This window comes from Squalius cephalus (genome assembly GCF_949319135.1).
Source record: "Squalius cephalus genome assembly, chromosome: 3".
NCBI lineage: Eukaryota > Metazoa > Chordata > Actinopteri > Cypriniformes > Leuciscidae > Squalius > Squalius cephalus.
The window spans coordinates 20,026,647-20,040,413 of record NC_137124.1 but is presented as its reverse complement, the minus strand read 5'-3'; the positions used below and the strand labels follow the sequence as shown (position 1 = coordinate 20,040,413).

Genomic DNA, 13,767 nt, shown 5'->3' with positions numbered 1-13,767 from the left:
CTAGATTTTTAAAACTCCATTTCTATGTGACATGCTGTTAGTTTCAAATTAATTTGACAGACCTGTTTCTGTTAGGTGGCAATTTAAATGTACAATAATACAAAAATCATAATTAGACCCAATAATTAGTTCATTCAGTTTTACCTGATTATGTAATAAAACAAGCATAGGTGTGATCGTCAGTTGTTGAGATGAATGGTTTGTGTGTTCAGGTTCATCAGTGCCTCTGCAGCTGGGCTTGCCCGTGTGTGTGCCTCCTCAATACAGTGCCCTAAGAGAGGTCAGTATGGAGGCTCTGAGAGCCCGACTGCGCCTTCTCTACCACTTCTCTGACCTCATGTACTCCTCGTGGAGACTGCTGAACCTCAGCCCCAACAACCAGGTATACACACACTCAAACACTCACAAACAAATCATATTTGCATCGATTTATCGCATTACTTTGAGTCTGTTGGACAAAACCCCATGAGCACTGTCTGTGATGTTGCCATCATGACTCATTTCGATTTCAGAGCTGCACGTCACGCTATAATGCAGGTACGTGGGGTATAGTCCAGGGTCAGCTGAGGCCCCTGCTGGCCCCTAGAGTTTACACACTGCCCATGGTGCGCTCCATTGGTAAAACCATGGTGCAGGGGAAGAACTACGGCCCACAGATCACAGTCAAAAGAATATCTACACGGTCAGTCATGTTTTGTACAGAATTGTAACCAGAACACTGTGCATTTAAATCCTTATCTTTGCCCACTTTTCATTAGAGGCAGAATATCTTAATGTTAACATCTTATTTTTTTCTCTCATTTTCTCAGAGGGAGGAAGTGTAAACCCATCTTTGTGCAGATCGCAAGGCAGGTTGTGAAATTGAACGCATCTGATCTGAGGCTGCCGTCACGAGCCTGGAAAGTCAAGCTGGTGGGGGAGGGGGCAGATGATGCTGGAGGGGTGTTTGACGACACCATCACGGAGATGTGCCAGGTAGGGTGATCCTGATTGTGAGCTACATTAACTAGGGCTGTCAAAGAATGCGTTAATATTTTATATTTAGTGCAATAAATGCAGCATCCTTTTTTTCCCCTTGCTGAAGTAGCTATGCTCATGTCTCCTCACATCCTTTGGATAGTGTTACAGTATTTGTTCACACTATCTGGGTTCTGCTCAACAGCTCCACAAATCAAGAGAGCGGCCGACCGAGGAGGGTCCACAATGTAAAAAAATGAAATTATTTAGACAGAGGGAGCTGATATTGACAAAGACAGAAACATCATAAAATTACTATATGTGACCCTGGATCACAAAACTAGTCACAAGTCGCATGGGTATATTTGTGGCAATATACATTGTATGGGTCAAAATTATCGATTTTTCATGTTCAATGAAGATATTTTGTCAATTTCCTGCCGTAAATATATAAAACATTTTCATTTTGTGAGTGGATGCAGCACAATCGCGAACATAAATGGACAACTTGAAACATTGAGAAAAACGCCTTTAGATTTTTTTTTGCATCCTCAGATTCCAGATTTTCAATAGTTGTATCTCGGCCAAATATTGTCATATCCTAACAAACCATACATCAATGGAAAGCTTATTTATTCAGTTTTCATATGATGTATAAATCTCAATTTCAAAAAAACTGACCCATGTGACTGGTTTTGTGGTCCAGGGTCACATATACACTATATAAAACACAATATATTAAAGGCACATCTAAATGTGAAATTACAATGGGTTTATTTCAAGATTGTTTTAAGTTCACTTAAATTGAAAATTTTTTAAGCCTATTAAATGTTAAAAATGATGACTGTTAATTATATTTTAATGTTGATTTACTAATTTCCTCCTCAAAAATAAGAAAAAAAAACATTTTATAGAGATATCAGTAGCAATATTGGTATCGGTTGCTGCGTTTCCATTACAGATTTGTGCAAAACTTTTGAGGCGTTTCCATTAACCAATGTTATGCAACTAAAACCTTTTTTTTTTTTTTTTACCAAAAAACATTTATTTGTTTTACTCGTGATAAGTCATTCCAAAAATCATGGCAACGGATGTTAGTAGGTTTACGTATCGCAGCCACGGCACTAGCCATTATTTTTAATCGAAGGAGACGTAGGTATATTATCCTACTATCCTTTCCAAGGAAAGTCCCTTATACTTGGCAGCAGCTGGATGAGGTGTTTCTGGGTGTTTCTCCCTCCTATCTGCTTCAAGTCTTGATAAATTGAGGCATTTCATTGTTATTTAGAATCCAGTATTCTCGTAATACTTTTATCTTTTATGAGTTTAATAAAGAACTCGTCTCGTCTTCTGTCCAAACATAACGTGTCATCTTTAAAGAATGATTGACTGTTACGTATGCCATGTGACCTCTAAATGTGAAAAAACTGTTTCCATTGCAGTTTTGCGAAATATTCCTTTTTCGAATTGCCTGAAAAACCACCTCATGCGAGCATCATAACTTTTTTGCGGTATATGGGATTTTTTGCGAAACTAATGTATTTTCAATTCACACTTTCATTTTGCGCAATTTGAAGGGTAATGGAAACGCGATGATACTGAACTAGTGATACTGGCCTTTATTCATAGTATTTAGTAAAAAGATGACATATTAAACTGTTTCTACATTATTTGAAGATTCAATGTGAAAACATGTACTACAATACAAAAAAAACTCTAACAAATGTGCGATTATTTTTTTTTAAATCTATCAACAGCACTCTATTCAAAATGACAAGCATCATGAATAATGAAGGAGTGTTTAATTGTGGCATGTTGTTCTGTATAGGAGCTGGAGACAGGAGTGGTGGACCTTCTTATCCCTTCTCCCAACGCTTCAGCAGAGGTGGGCTACAACCGAGACCGGTGAGTGGCCACAGACCAATGTCTGAATAATGTATTCCACTAAACTAATAAACTGATCAGGTCGTCTTGAACTTTGTGTGTCCTCAGGTTCTTGTTAAATCCCTCAGCCTGTCTGGAAGAGCACCTGCTGCAGTTCAAGTTTCTGGGTATTCTGATGGGAGTGGCCATCCGCACGAAGAAGCCTCTAGACCTGCATCTCGCTCCAATGGTGTGGAAGCAGCTGTGCTGTATTCCTCTCACCCTTGAGGATCTGGAGGAAGTGGATCTGCTCTACGTACAGACACTCAACAGCATCTTGCACCTGGAGGACAGCGGCATCACAGAGCAGAACTTCCATGAGGTGGAGTGGACGCTCACAAAATACTCGTTTTTACAGTCTTGTTTCTCACAGGGGACATGTGCTCGGTCTAACTCAGTGGTTCTCAACCTGGAGGATAGGGGGGCAATATGGCTTAAATTGACTACTAAATATTGGTTTATATTTCATTTAGTTTATTTTAAATCTTATGTAAGCTGAAATCATATTTCTTATTTTAACTTGTTCTCTTGATTTTTATTTAAGAACTAGAATTCCCACAGCCTTGGAAAACCTGGAAAAGTCATGAAAAAATAACTGAAATTTTACAATGACATGGAAATATTTACAATGAATATAAATATTTCCAGTATTTCAAGATGTAATCTATTTTATCAGGTAGAACGAAATTATAAGCAAACATATTTTTAAAACCCTTTAAACACAAATGACTAGAAAAGTCACAAATTCGGCAGTAATAAAACGTTTAACCCTTTAATAAAAAGTTAGAACATTCAGTTGTTAAAAAATATGGAATTGAATCATTTTAATGATGATAATTTTAATCAAATATTATTTTTATTATTATGGTTTGTAATATTTATATTTGTATTTATAGTTTCTATAAATTAAAAGTTTTTTCCCCCCTTTTTTAATAGATGATTCCACTGGATTCATTTGTTGGCCAAAGTGCTGATGGGAAAATGGTTCCCATCATCCCTGGAGGAAACAGCATACCACTGACCTTTTTTAATAGGAAGGAGTATGTAGAGCGTGCCATTGAGTATCGCCTGCATGAAATCGATCGCCAGGTGTGTTGAAGTCAAAACGGGTGTATCCTTTCCTCAAATATGTGGGAGTGTATCTACACCTAGAAACGTCTTGTCAGCTGATCCTGTTATTCATCTCTTGTAGGTGGGGGCGGTGCGAGAGGGCATGTCCTGGATCGTGCCTGTCCCCTTGCTCTCCTTACTAACAGCGCGGCAGCTGGAGCAGATGGTCTGCGGGCTGCCGGAGATCAGCGTGGAGGTTCTGAAGAAGGTGGTCCGGTACCGGGAGGTGGATGAGCAGCAGCAGCTGGTCCAGTGGTTCTGGCAGACACTGGAGGAGTTCTCCAACGAGGAGAGAGTGCTCTTCATGCGCTTCGTCTCGGGACGCTCACGTCTGCCAGCTAACACTGCTGATATATCCCAGAGGTTCCAGATCATGAAGGTGGACCGGGTAAGAACGTTGCCGTGTTTTTATGGATGAACAGGCATTTGAGTTGATGTACTAATGTTTGTCTCTGCTCTCTTTCAGCCGTACGACAGTCTTCCCACCTCTCAGACGTGCTTCTTCCAGCTCCGTCTCCCACCTTACTCTAGCCAACCCGTCATGGCGGAGCGGCTGCGTTACGCTATCAATAACTGCCGTTCTATCGACATGGACAACTACATGCTGTCCCGCAACGTGGACAATGCAGAGGGGTCTGACACAGATTACTGACCTTACGTGCACACACAAACACAGTGTACACTGTTAGGACTCAGTTTAGTATTCGGTGCAGGCTTTTATAATTTTTATGATTGCATATACATCTTAAACACATAATCAAGTGGTTTTATTTCACCTTTTATTTCTTGGCAATTAAGCAAAGCTTGGGTGGGCCGCACAATCTGTTTACACACATGTACACACGCGCACGTGTGTTGATTGTATATTCTTTCTCTTTACTTTAAAGCACAGTCTTTCGCCACTATTCATTTTTTGGCTCTGCCTTTTTTTCAGGATATTCTGCATGAAAGTGTTTTTATTTAAAAAAAAAAAAAATGTATAGAATGACAAAAAAGAAAAATATTGTACATTGTGTATAATGCTTCATTAGGAAATTGTTTTACATGAGTATCTGTATTTATTTGAATTTTTTTGAATCGCCTACACCAGATTTCTTATGTCAGATGCAATAAATGTTTGAATCTGAAACTGCATTTTTGATATATTATTGGTCACAAATTAAAAAATTTAAGGGGAAGAAAAAAAATGTAAGGTCAGTAAGGTTTTTTTTATTTGATACTTTTATTCAACAAGGATGCATTAAATTGATCAAACATGACAAATCTTTTGTTACAGGTTTTTTTTTAATAAATGCTGTTCTTTTGAGTTCTATTTATCAAAGAATCTAGAAAAAATTCAGGAAAAAAAAAGGTTCATAATTTCCACAAAAATATTCAGCACAACCATTTCCAACACATACATAGTACTGTCTCTTAAGCGCCAAATCAGCATGCATAGAATGATTTCTGAAGGGCCACGTGACACTGAAGACTGAAGTAATGCTTGATTCAGCTTTGCCATCACAAGGAATAAACTCCATTTTAAAATATAGAAAAATTGAAAACCGTTATTTAAGATTTTAATATTTCACAATATTAGTTTTTACCCATTCAAATAAATGCAGCCTTAGTAAAAACGTTCTAGCTCGTGTTTTGTTCTAGTCGTAGATTTCAGAAATTTAGCGCTCAAATTAAACCTTTTTAGAACTCAATCTTATGAGATTGGGGGTTAAATCATGATTTGATACATCAGGAATGAATTCCCAGCTTCTTTACATATACGTCCAGCATGGGGGAATTTTTTTTTTTATTCAGAACAAAATGCACATGAAAGAAAGAATACAATTACAATGGATTCAAGCTCAACCTACTTTATTATGAATGAAAATGTCATGTCTTAAAAGGAAACTAAAAGCATATGAGTCCAATAAAAGTGACATCTAAACCGATACCACTGTACTGACCCCACTTAGGTTTTAAAATCATTCGAGCTTCCAGTAGAGTAGTGGTTTTATCGAAGCGTGGTCATTGCATTGCTTATTCAAGCCCAAGCAATTTAAATGCATTTAAGTACCACTGGAATGGCGATACACGGGAAAATTAAACTGCTGCCCTAGGGAGGGTTGAGGAGGATATTTTAAAAGACAAGATTACAGAATTAAAAGGACAGCACAACGCCACACTCAAGAGAATTCGAGATCTGTTCTAAGACTCATGACATGATATTAGCAGATGATTTGAACCTAATTGGACAGTTAAACATAAAATACAAAGGAGAAACCCTGACAAGTACACTATTTAAATGCCAAACCTATACAAGACCTCATTTAAAATCTGCTACAGAGGAAAGAATCACATATGAAAGCAGCTCTAGACATAATTCTTTAGTATAAAACACACACACACAATCTCTGTCTTTTACATGGTTTCAGTGTCTCTCTCACACACAGAACATGAGGTACAGAACAGAAAACAAAAGAGGAGGTAATTACAGAAAGTGCAAGATCTGCAGACTGATCTGAAATTCCTGTTACTCGGCAACCAACTACCTAGACCATAAGCCTCCCAGAGTCCAGGGCTGCCGGCCGTGTCGTCGGCCAACTGGCTCAGTGAGCCGGTCTTTGGAGAAAGTCCTGTTTGTAGTTGATGGGTTATCTGGGCCTGTGATTGGCCAGCAGGAAGTCTTTATCTTTACAGGTAAGGCAGAGTTTGAGGTTCCTCAAAGATCCTCCAGCGCATAAGTACGCCCAGGCCGCCATGACAGACAGTATGATGTAGGTCGGGATCAGACTGCCTTGATAGTGTGGGTTCACAAATGTCTGTGGGGGTGAAAAAAAAGAACCAATGTCTCACATGATGCACTTGTGATCATAGAGTCAGCTGTATTAGTTGTGTTTGTTGCTATTCTCTGAGTAATGCAGGGTTTCCCAAATGGGGTTTCGTAAGTTGATGAAAAGCTAATAATTGAATCAAATGTAAAATTATATTATAAGTAAATGTGGCTGCACTTGCACTACTAATTGAAATAAACTGAAATGGTGACAGTTTGAAAGTATAAAATCAAAGACTCGATTTAGATAAGTATATAGTCTGTTGCGCTGCATGTTTCAGATTGAAGAGCGGCACTGTGTTAAACGTGCAGCTCACAGTGTTTTCAGCTTCAGAGTAAATGCTGCTTCTCACCAACTACATCTCTGTATGTGCAGTAAGTTTAATAACATGCATTTCGGGCATGCAATGTGTGCTACTTTATTTAGACATTCACACAATTAAAAAAATATATTATTATTAATATGGTATATTATCATTGTAATTTGCAGTGTAAAAAATGAATAGGTCTATATTTATGAAATATATATTTTTTATTTTACAGGACAATTGTAATTACAACTGTAATATTTATATGTCTTATATATTTTTATAATAACAATGAAAACAATATAATATTAATAATAAAGAACCCTATATATGTGCAGCCCTATACACAAACAATTTTAAAATTAAAACAGGGTTATTATCATTAACTAAAATTAAAACTATTAAAAACATCTCAGTTAATTGAAATAAATAAATAAATAAATAATAGTTGAAAATAATAGAAATAGAAATGTTGCCTTGGCAATAAACTAAATTAACTAAAAAACTAAAATTAACTAAAACTAAAATAAACATAAATTGAACCTACATAGCAATATTTATAAAAAACAAAAAACAAAATGTAAGTAAAATGAACATGAAAACTACAATAAAAGCTAATTAATTAGTAAACTATAATAAAACTAAAATAACACACATACATACACACAACACTAACTAAAAAAGTTTTATGTTTACTTGCATGTCACGTGACCATTAACCAACGTCAGAAAACCATGAATATGCGAATGTGACGTTGAATTATTGAAGTATTAACTTAAAATCTCAGGGGATACTTCAAGAAAATATTTTGAAATATCTAAAAAGTTTACTGTATGATGTGTGTTGACTTACCAGGCATGATACTACAAGATGACTGATGACCACAGCTCCAAGAGCCCACCATCTCTGTCGCTCACACGCCTCGAAGAAAACAACCCCCCAGAACATATGCAGCAAGATAATGGCCAGTGTCATAAAGGCTGAAGAGGAAGAGCACACCATGAACGTCTGATATCATTCTCTGGGTTTAATCACAAACTGCCATCTCATTACCTGAGGATATGAAGTAATGCTGAGGGTCACCATGAATACCGACAGTTCCTGGACCCAAGGAGTCCGAGAGTATGTTGATCATAGAGAACGCACCACTCATGAAGCCAAAGCCCAGACCTGATACTGCAAACCAGTGACACGCACAGTTAAACAAACATCGGCTGTTTATTGCACTACTAGGAGAGGCATGTGATGGATGTTTACCATAAGCTAGCTGCCGCATGGAGATGGGCATTGTGTCCTCCTGACTGAGCGTCAACAGCCCTTCATTTGCTTTCCTGAGAGATACGATAACAGATATTAACAACCACCCTCCTACACAACACCAACACTGAATGCCAATGTGAATCACAAGAAGTTACTCCTTTCATTAAAAAAATCAAAATAAACACCGTTCTTTTGAATTTTATCAATCAAATTGTCCTAAAAACATGCATCATGGTTTCAACAAAAATATTGATAATAATAAGAAATGTTTCTTGAGCATCAAATCAGCATATTAGAATGATTTCTAAAAGATCACGTGACACATAAGACTGATGTATAGTGCGTGCAGAATCATTAAGCACGTTGATTTTCTGATCATATTTTTTTCCCAGTCACATATTACCAATTTCAAACCACATTAATCTTAATAACTACTATTAATTTTGTATTTAATCATTTATAAGTGATTTATAATTGTTCATGAAGGCTGGAAATGAAAAACACCTTATATTCAGGTGTGCAGAATTATTAGACACGTTTTCTTTTACAGATAAAATAAGCCAAAAACGAGATTTAACTCAGACTGAAGAGTAAAAAATTATTAAATGCCCATGAGAAGGATGCAATAGTAGAAATTGCAGTTGAGGCATGACCATTGGACAGTGAAATGTTCATTGGGTCAGCAGGGTCAGACAGAAACAGGTGGAGAAGAAAAGACACATGTTAACTGCAAAAGAATTAAGAATTAAGTGTGAAAGCATCAGGAACCCTTTAGTCTCCAGCGCCGCCAAGTTTTGGCAAAACTTACTGCCAGATTCTGGAAGATGAATTCTTCAAACAGTGGTACAAGAGGATATAGTACTGGTCCTTCAAGAGTCACTCTCAATCTTCATGTCTTTTCATGTATTTTACTACACTTCAGCTTGTGATTCTTATTAAGTGGGGGTCATTTTTTAGGATTCCTTACCTAACCCAAGTCTCTGAGATCCTGACACCTTGCACTTCTGGAGACTCCAGGTAGGTTGCAGTTCTGGAAAATGGTGGCACTGAAGACTAAAGGGTTCCTGATGCTTTCACACTTAATTCTTTTGCAGTTAACATGTGTCTTTTCTTCTCCACCTGTTTCTGTCTGACCCTGCTGACCCAATGAGCATTTCACTGTCCAATGCATTATCTGCAATTTCTAGTATTGGGCATTTAAAGGTCCCATATTGTACACCTTTCTGAAGTTTTATTTTAGGTTGTGATGTCCTTAAAGGTCCCATGACATGAAATTTTCACTTTCTGAGGTTTTTTAACATTAATATGAGTTCCCCTAGCCTGTATATGGTCCCCAAGTTTCTAGAAATTTCAATCGGTGTAAATCGAGCTTTTGCTATCTTTCTCTGCCTTTGAGAAAATGGAAGCTCAATCGCGCTGATCTTGAATCTCCTCCTTGTGACGTTACAAGGAGGAATGTTACCTCCCCTGTCTCTGCTTTGCCCGCCCAGAGAATATTTTCCGCCCATGAGAAAATGAGCTAGGAAGTAGGAAGGCGCGCGCGCGATTTTAGTTAGTCCACGAGAGATATCATGGCTTTTGAGCGAGCGAAGCATAACAATTGCTCAATAATTGGATGTACAAATGAACACCGAAGGGTTAATACAGAGCTGGGCTTGCTGAACGTCTGAAACTAAAGTCTGGATCACTCTCTTTGGCTCAGCTACACACCTCGGACAAGTAAGTCAACTAATGATATATAAGTGTGTTGCTTTACTGTTTATGGTTGCCTAGACTGTTACACGTAGAATGTGGCTGTCACATTAGCTATGCAGCTATGCAGTTTATGTGTGTGAATACACACACTGTAACGCGAGTGTTGTACACTTCTTTGTTATTTGGATAACCGTTTTCCTGTTGGTTATACGGCGCGCGCGATATCCGCATTTCAAGATAGCAGAGCTTGATGATGTAATTGTAATAAGATAAATTACAGATGTTACAGATCTCTCATGAAAAGGCAACAGTAGGTTAGCGTTAGCTACATGATAATAACTGTAAACCATCCGAATAAAGTACCGTATCCAGACATAATATTTTAAACTAACCATTCGGAAACGTCCTGCTGGAACCGCTGAGTTGTTGCTTCTCCATCCGGATCAGATTCTGGGTCAAACTGAAATGCTTGAAAGACTGCGTGTCTTCGTGCCATTGCTATATCCAACGTAAACATGCACGGACCGGTACCGTTGCGCAAGATGGTCAAGGCCACACCCACCCTCCACCTTGCGCCGCCTTTCTCCTCCTCATTAGCATTTAAAGCTACAGACACCGAAACAGCCTGTCTGAAGAAAGCTCATTCTGGGACTGGCTTGTAGTGGCTATACTTCTGCACCGAGGCTGAATTTTTGAAAAGAGATTTCAGATACAGTACTAGGGACCACTAAGGCCTATATTAAAGCCTACAAAAAGTAGCATGTCATGGGACCTTTAAGAATATATATTTGTGGTATAAGTACCAAAAACCATCCCAATATATTTTTAGAGCTCCTTTCTCAGGAGCTCTGCTAGAACAGGTCGATTTTGGCCGGTCTAATTAATATTCATGAGCCTCTCTTCTGATTGGCCTGTTGTTTTCTGAGTGACGCACGGCCAGGCCAACCACAGGTAACTAGGGTCATGTATGCTGTAGCCTGCTGTGGCATGATGGTGCTCACAAGCAAGGTAAATAAAACACCTGTAATGATGGACGTTGCTGAGGGAAATGTTATCCGGCCTTACATGTTCGAGCCAGATTCAGACCCCGAATCGGCGATGACAGGGAACAAACAACCACCTCACTTTCGGCGTTATTGTAAGAGTATTATGATTACCATTACATCAATGCTGCACACAGATTTAAGGTTAACGCTAATTTAAACAAACTCAGACTCTTTTTTTTTGGTCAAATTCGATTTAAATCTCCTAAATATGTAGGTTAATAGCTAGTTATACATTGTACATTTTGAAACACTTAACTGCTTTATAATATGTAACGTTAGCAGACAGACACTGAATGCAGTAATCTATGTAGCTATTGCTTTCCTACTGATACAGTGAGTTGACATGCTACAATTTCTTTTACAATGTTACTTTTTTCTGGCTCTGAACTGAGCCTGATTGACGAAGCAGTCACTTGTGAACTGTGCAGAACAGACGGTTAAGGTTGAACTAAATTGCTGTGGCATTTCTAAATAAATAAACATTAGCCACTGTTCTCTTATATTAATGTTGTTCGGAAGCCTGTGCAATGTAGTTTCCTGACAGTGGGCAGTGCTCGGGGTGGAGACTGAGTAGTTCTGACGTCACATTTATACGGAAGTCACAACGGCTCGTGAAAAGGCACAGCTACTTTATGCAGGCTGTGTCTGTGGATTGACTGTTTTGAAACTTATATGGTAGCTTCATAGCCCCTAGACCTCTGCTATCATGAAAAAAGCCAGGAAATTTCAGTTTTGACAATATGGGACCTTATAAAAATAATTTTGGACTTTTCAGTCTGAGTGAAATCTCTTTTTTGGCTTATTTCATTTGTAAAAGAAAACGTACCTAATAATTACGCACACCAGACTATAAGGCATTTTTCATTTCCAGCCTTCATGAACAATTATAAATGATTAAATACAAAATTAACAGTAGTTATTAAGATTAATGTGGTTTTAAATTAGTAAAATGAGACTGGAAAATAAATATGATCAGAAAATCAACGTGCCTAATAATTCTGCACGCACTGTAATGACTATGAAAAACTCAGCTTTGCAATCGCTGGGAAAAAAATGCATTTTTAAGTTATTTTAAATTATAATAGTATTTCACAATATCACTCTTTTTAGTGTATTTTTGATTAAACAGCCTTGGTGAGCATAACAGGCTTCTTTAAATTTTTTAAAACCTTTTTTTTTTTGGGGAGGTTTTGATTTTTAGTGCAATATGAGTCATCAATATTTTTGCTTCCATTCCCACAGAAGAGAAAGACTGTACATTCAAATGTGTATACCAAAAGGTGAATTTTGTTTGCGTTGATGTGTAAACTAGCATATAAATGAACACAAAACACAGCCATGCCATTTAAATGTTATATCAATGCAGTTAATGCTCAAGAACACAATATGCTGTTATATTTAGGCTTATTGATTATGCATCTCCTTTCAAACAAGCAAAATGGATGGATAATTCTTACTTCAGCAATCTGTAGTAACCATATCTGAAAGCCTCCTGAAGCAGAACAGAGAGCACGACTCCAAAAATGAGCAGCCCTCTCTGCTGAGTGGCACTGTTCTTGTTGCTGATCTGAACTGTGATGAACCACACAAGAGAGGACAGCAGCAAAGACACCAGCCAGAAGAACGCCCTAAAACAAACACAATCATCTTACAAACACTGTAGGGCTTCCCCATTCCACTGCTTGTTAGCGCTCTTAAAGGAGCAGCACAGCCACAAATGATTTCTAAAATTGTTCCCCATGCTAACTTACAGTTCAAAAGTTTGGGGTCGGTACGATGTTTCTGAAAGAAGTCTCTTATGCTCACAACACAAGGATGCATTTATTCTATCACAAATACAGTAAAATGTGAAATATTTGGATCAATTTAATGCTGAATAAAAGTATTAATTTCTATAAAAATTAAACCCCAAACTTTTGAACAGTAGTGTTTTTTTGTTTTTGTGAACTATTCCTTTAAATATCTTAAGATTTCAAAACTTCTTCGTTTATTCATTCAAAGATGCGTGAGTTTGTCATGATTTAATAGTATTCCAGATAAGCTTGAGATCCTAGTGATTTCACTACAGAAGTGAAGGGCAGTCCTCAGCCCAGATGAAGTGCTGTATATCACGGGACTTTCAGCCACACTAAGCCGCACATCTGCCCTGATACTCACCCTGCTATGAGGAAGATCACACGCAGCGGGTCCCGGGCGATTGTAAACAGAAACAAACTGATGGCCGGGCCGAAAGCGATGAACGTACAGCCGAAAAACACCGCCACTGTCATGATGGAGCTCGGCTAACCTGCTAATTCAATCAATAACTACCACTTCACCCTCAGACGCTATCAACACACGGCATCCATGAGAGAGTCATACGGCTGTCAATCGGTTCGTATAAGCAACATAGATCAACAATTATGGAAGCATTTATTCAACCCGTTTTCCTCGAAATAGGTTAAGAGGGTTCAGCGCTGCGCTTGAAACAGAGTTCAGCACAACGGCTAAGGTTACTTCCGGTTCCTAGTCATGTGACCTCATGTGTTTCGGAGTCATATCAGTTTTCTTACCGCACCCACTGATTTCCTTTTCTTACCACCATTATTCAACCATCCTTTTGTCCTATGAAACTTGACACACATTTAAACCTATTTTGAAAGCCTATTTTTTAAACTCT

The 13,767-nt window shown here is 38.0% G+C and overlaps 2 protein-coding genes across 9 annotated transcripts in view; one reads left to right on the top strand and one right to left on the bottom strand.

The window, feature by feature from the left end:
* herc1 (HECT and RLD domain containing E3 ubiquitin protein ligase family member 1) overlaps positions 1-6,178 on the top strand; it is a 47,761-nt gene extending 41,583 nt beyond the window's left edge. For all 8 annotated transcript variants that reach the window (XM_079866555.1, XM_079866554.1, XM_079866550.1 and 5 more), the window contains exons 71-78: positions 213-382; positions 513-682; positions 810-975; positions 2,786-2,862; positions 2,950-3,202; positions 3,817-3,969; positions 4,073-4,378; positions 4,457-6,178. In XM_079866555.1, the coding sequence (XP_079722681.1) occupies positions 213-382; positions 513-682; positions 810-975; positions 2,786-2,862; positions 2,950-3,202; positions 3,817-3,969; positions 4,073-4,378; positions 4,457-4,642 (1,481 nt within the window). In that variant the 3' untranslated portion in view covers positions 4,643-6,178. The remainder of the gene's footprint in view (positions 1-212; positions 383-512; positions 683-809; positions 976-2,785; positions 2,863-2,949; positions 3,203-3,816; positions 3,970-4,072; positions 4,379-4,456) is intronic.
* On the bottom strand, positions 5,181-13,624 carry aph1b (APH1B gamma secretase subunit). Its single transcript, XM_079866556.1, has 6 exons — positions 13,266-13,624; positions 12,566-12,736; positions 8,365-8,438; positions 8,161-8,283; positions 7,960-8,087; positions 5,181-6,788 (listed from the first exon to the last, which is right to left on the bottom strand). The coding sequence occupies exons 1-6, from the start codon at positions 13,376-13,378 to the stop codon at positions 6,621-6,623; spliced, it is 777 nt and encodes a 258-aa protein (XP_079722682.1). The 5' UTR covers positions 13,379-13,624; the 3' UTR covers positions 5,181-6,620.
* Between the last annotated feature and the right edge of the window lie 143 nt (positions 13,625-13,767).

Excerpts from the sequence above, each read along its gene's own strand:
- aph1b (XM_079866556.1), bottom strand. The coding sequence starts at position 13,378 with ATGACAGTGGCGGTGTTTTTCGGCTGTACGTTCATCGCTTTCGGCCCG. Across the intron at positions 12,737-13,265 it reads GTGATCTTCCTCATAGCAGG|GGCGTTCTTCTGGCTGGTGT; the intron begins GTGAGTATCAGG and ends TGTTTGTTTTAG. Across the intron at positions 8,439-12,565 it reads GGTTACTACAGATTGCTGAA|GAAAGCAAATGAAGGGCTGT; the intron begins GTAAGAATTATC and ends CGTATCTCTCAG.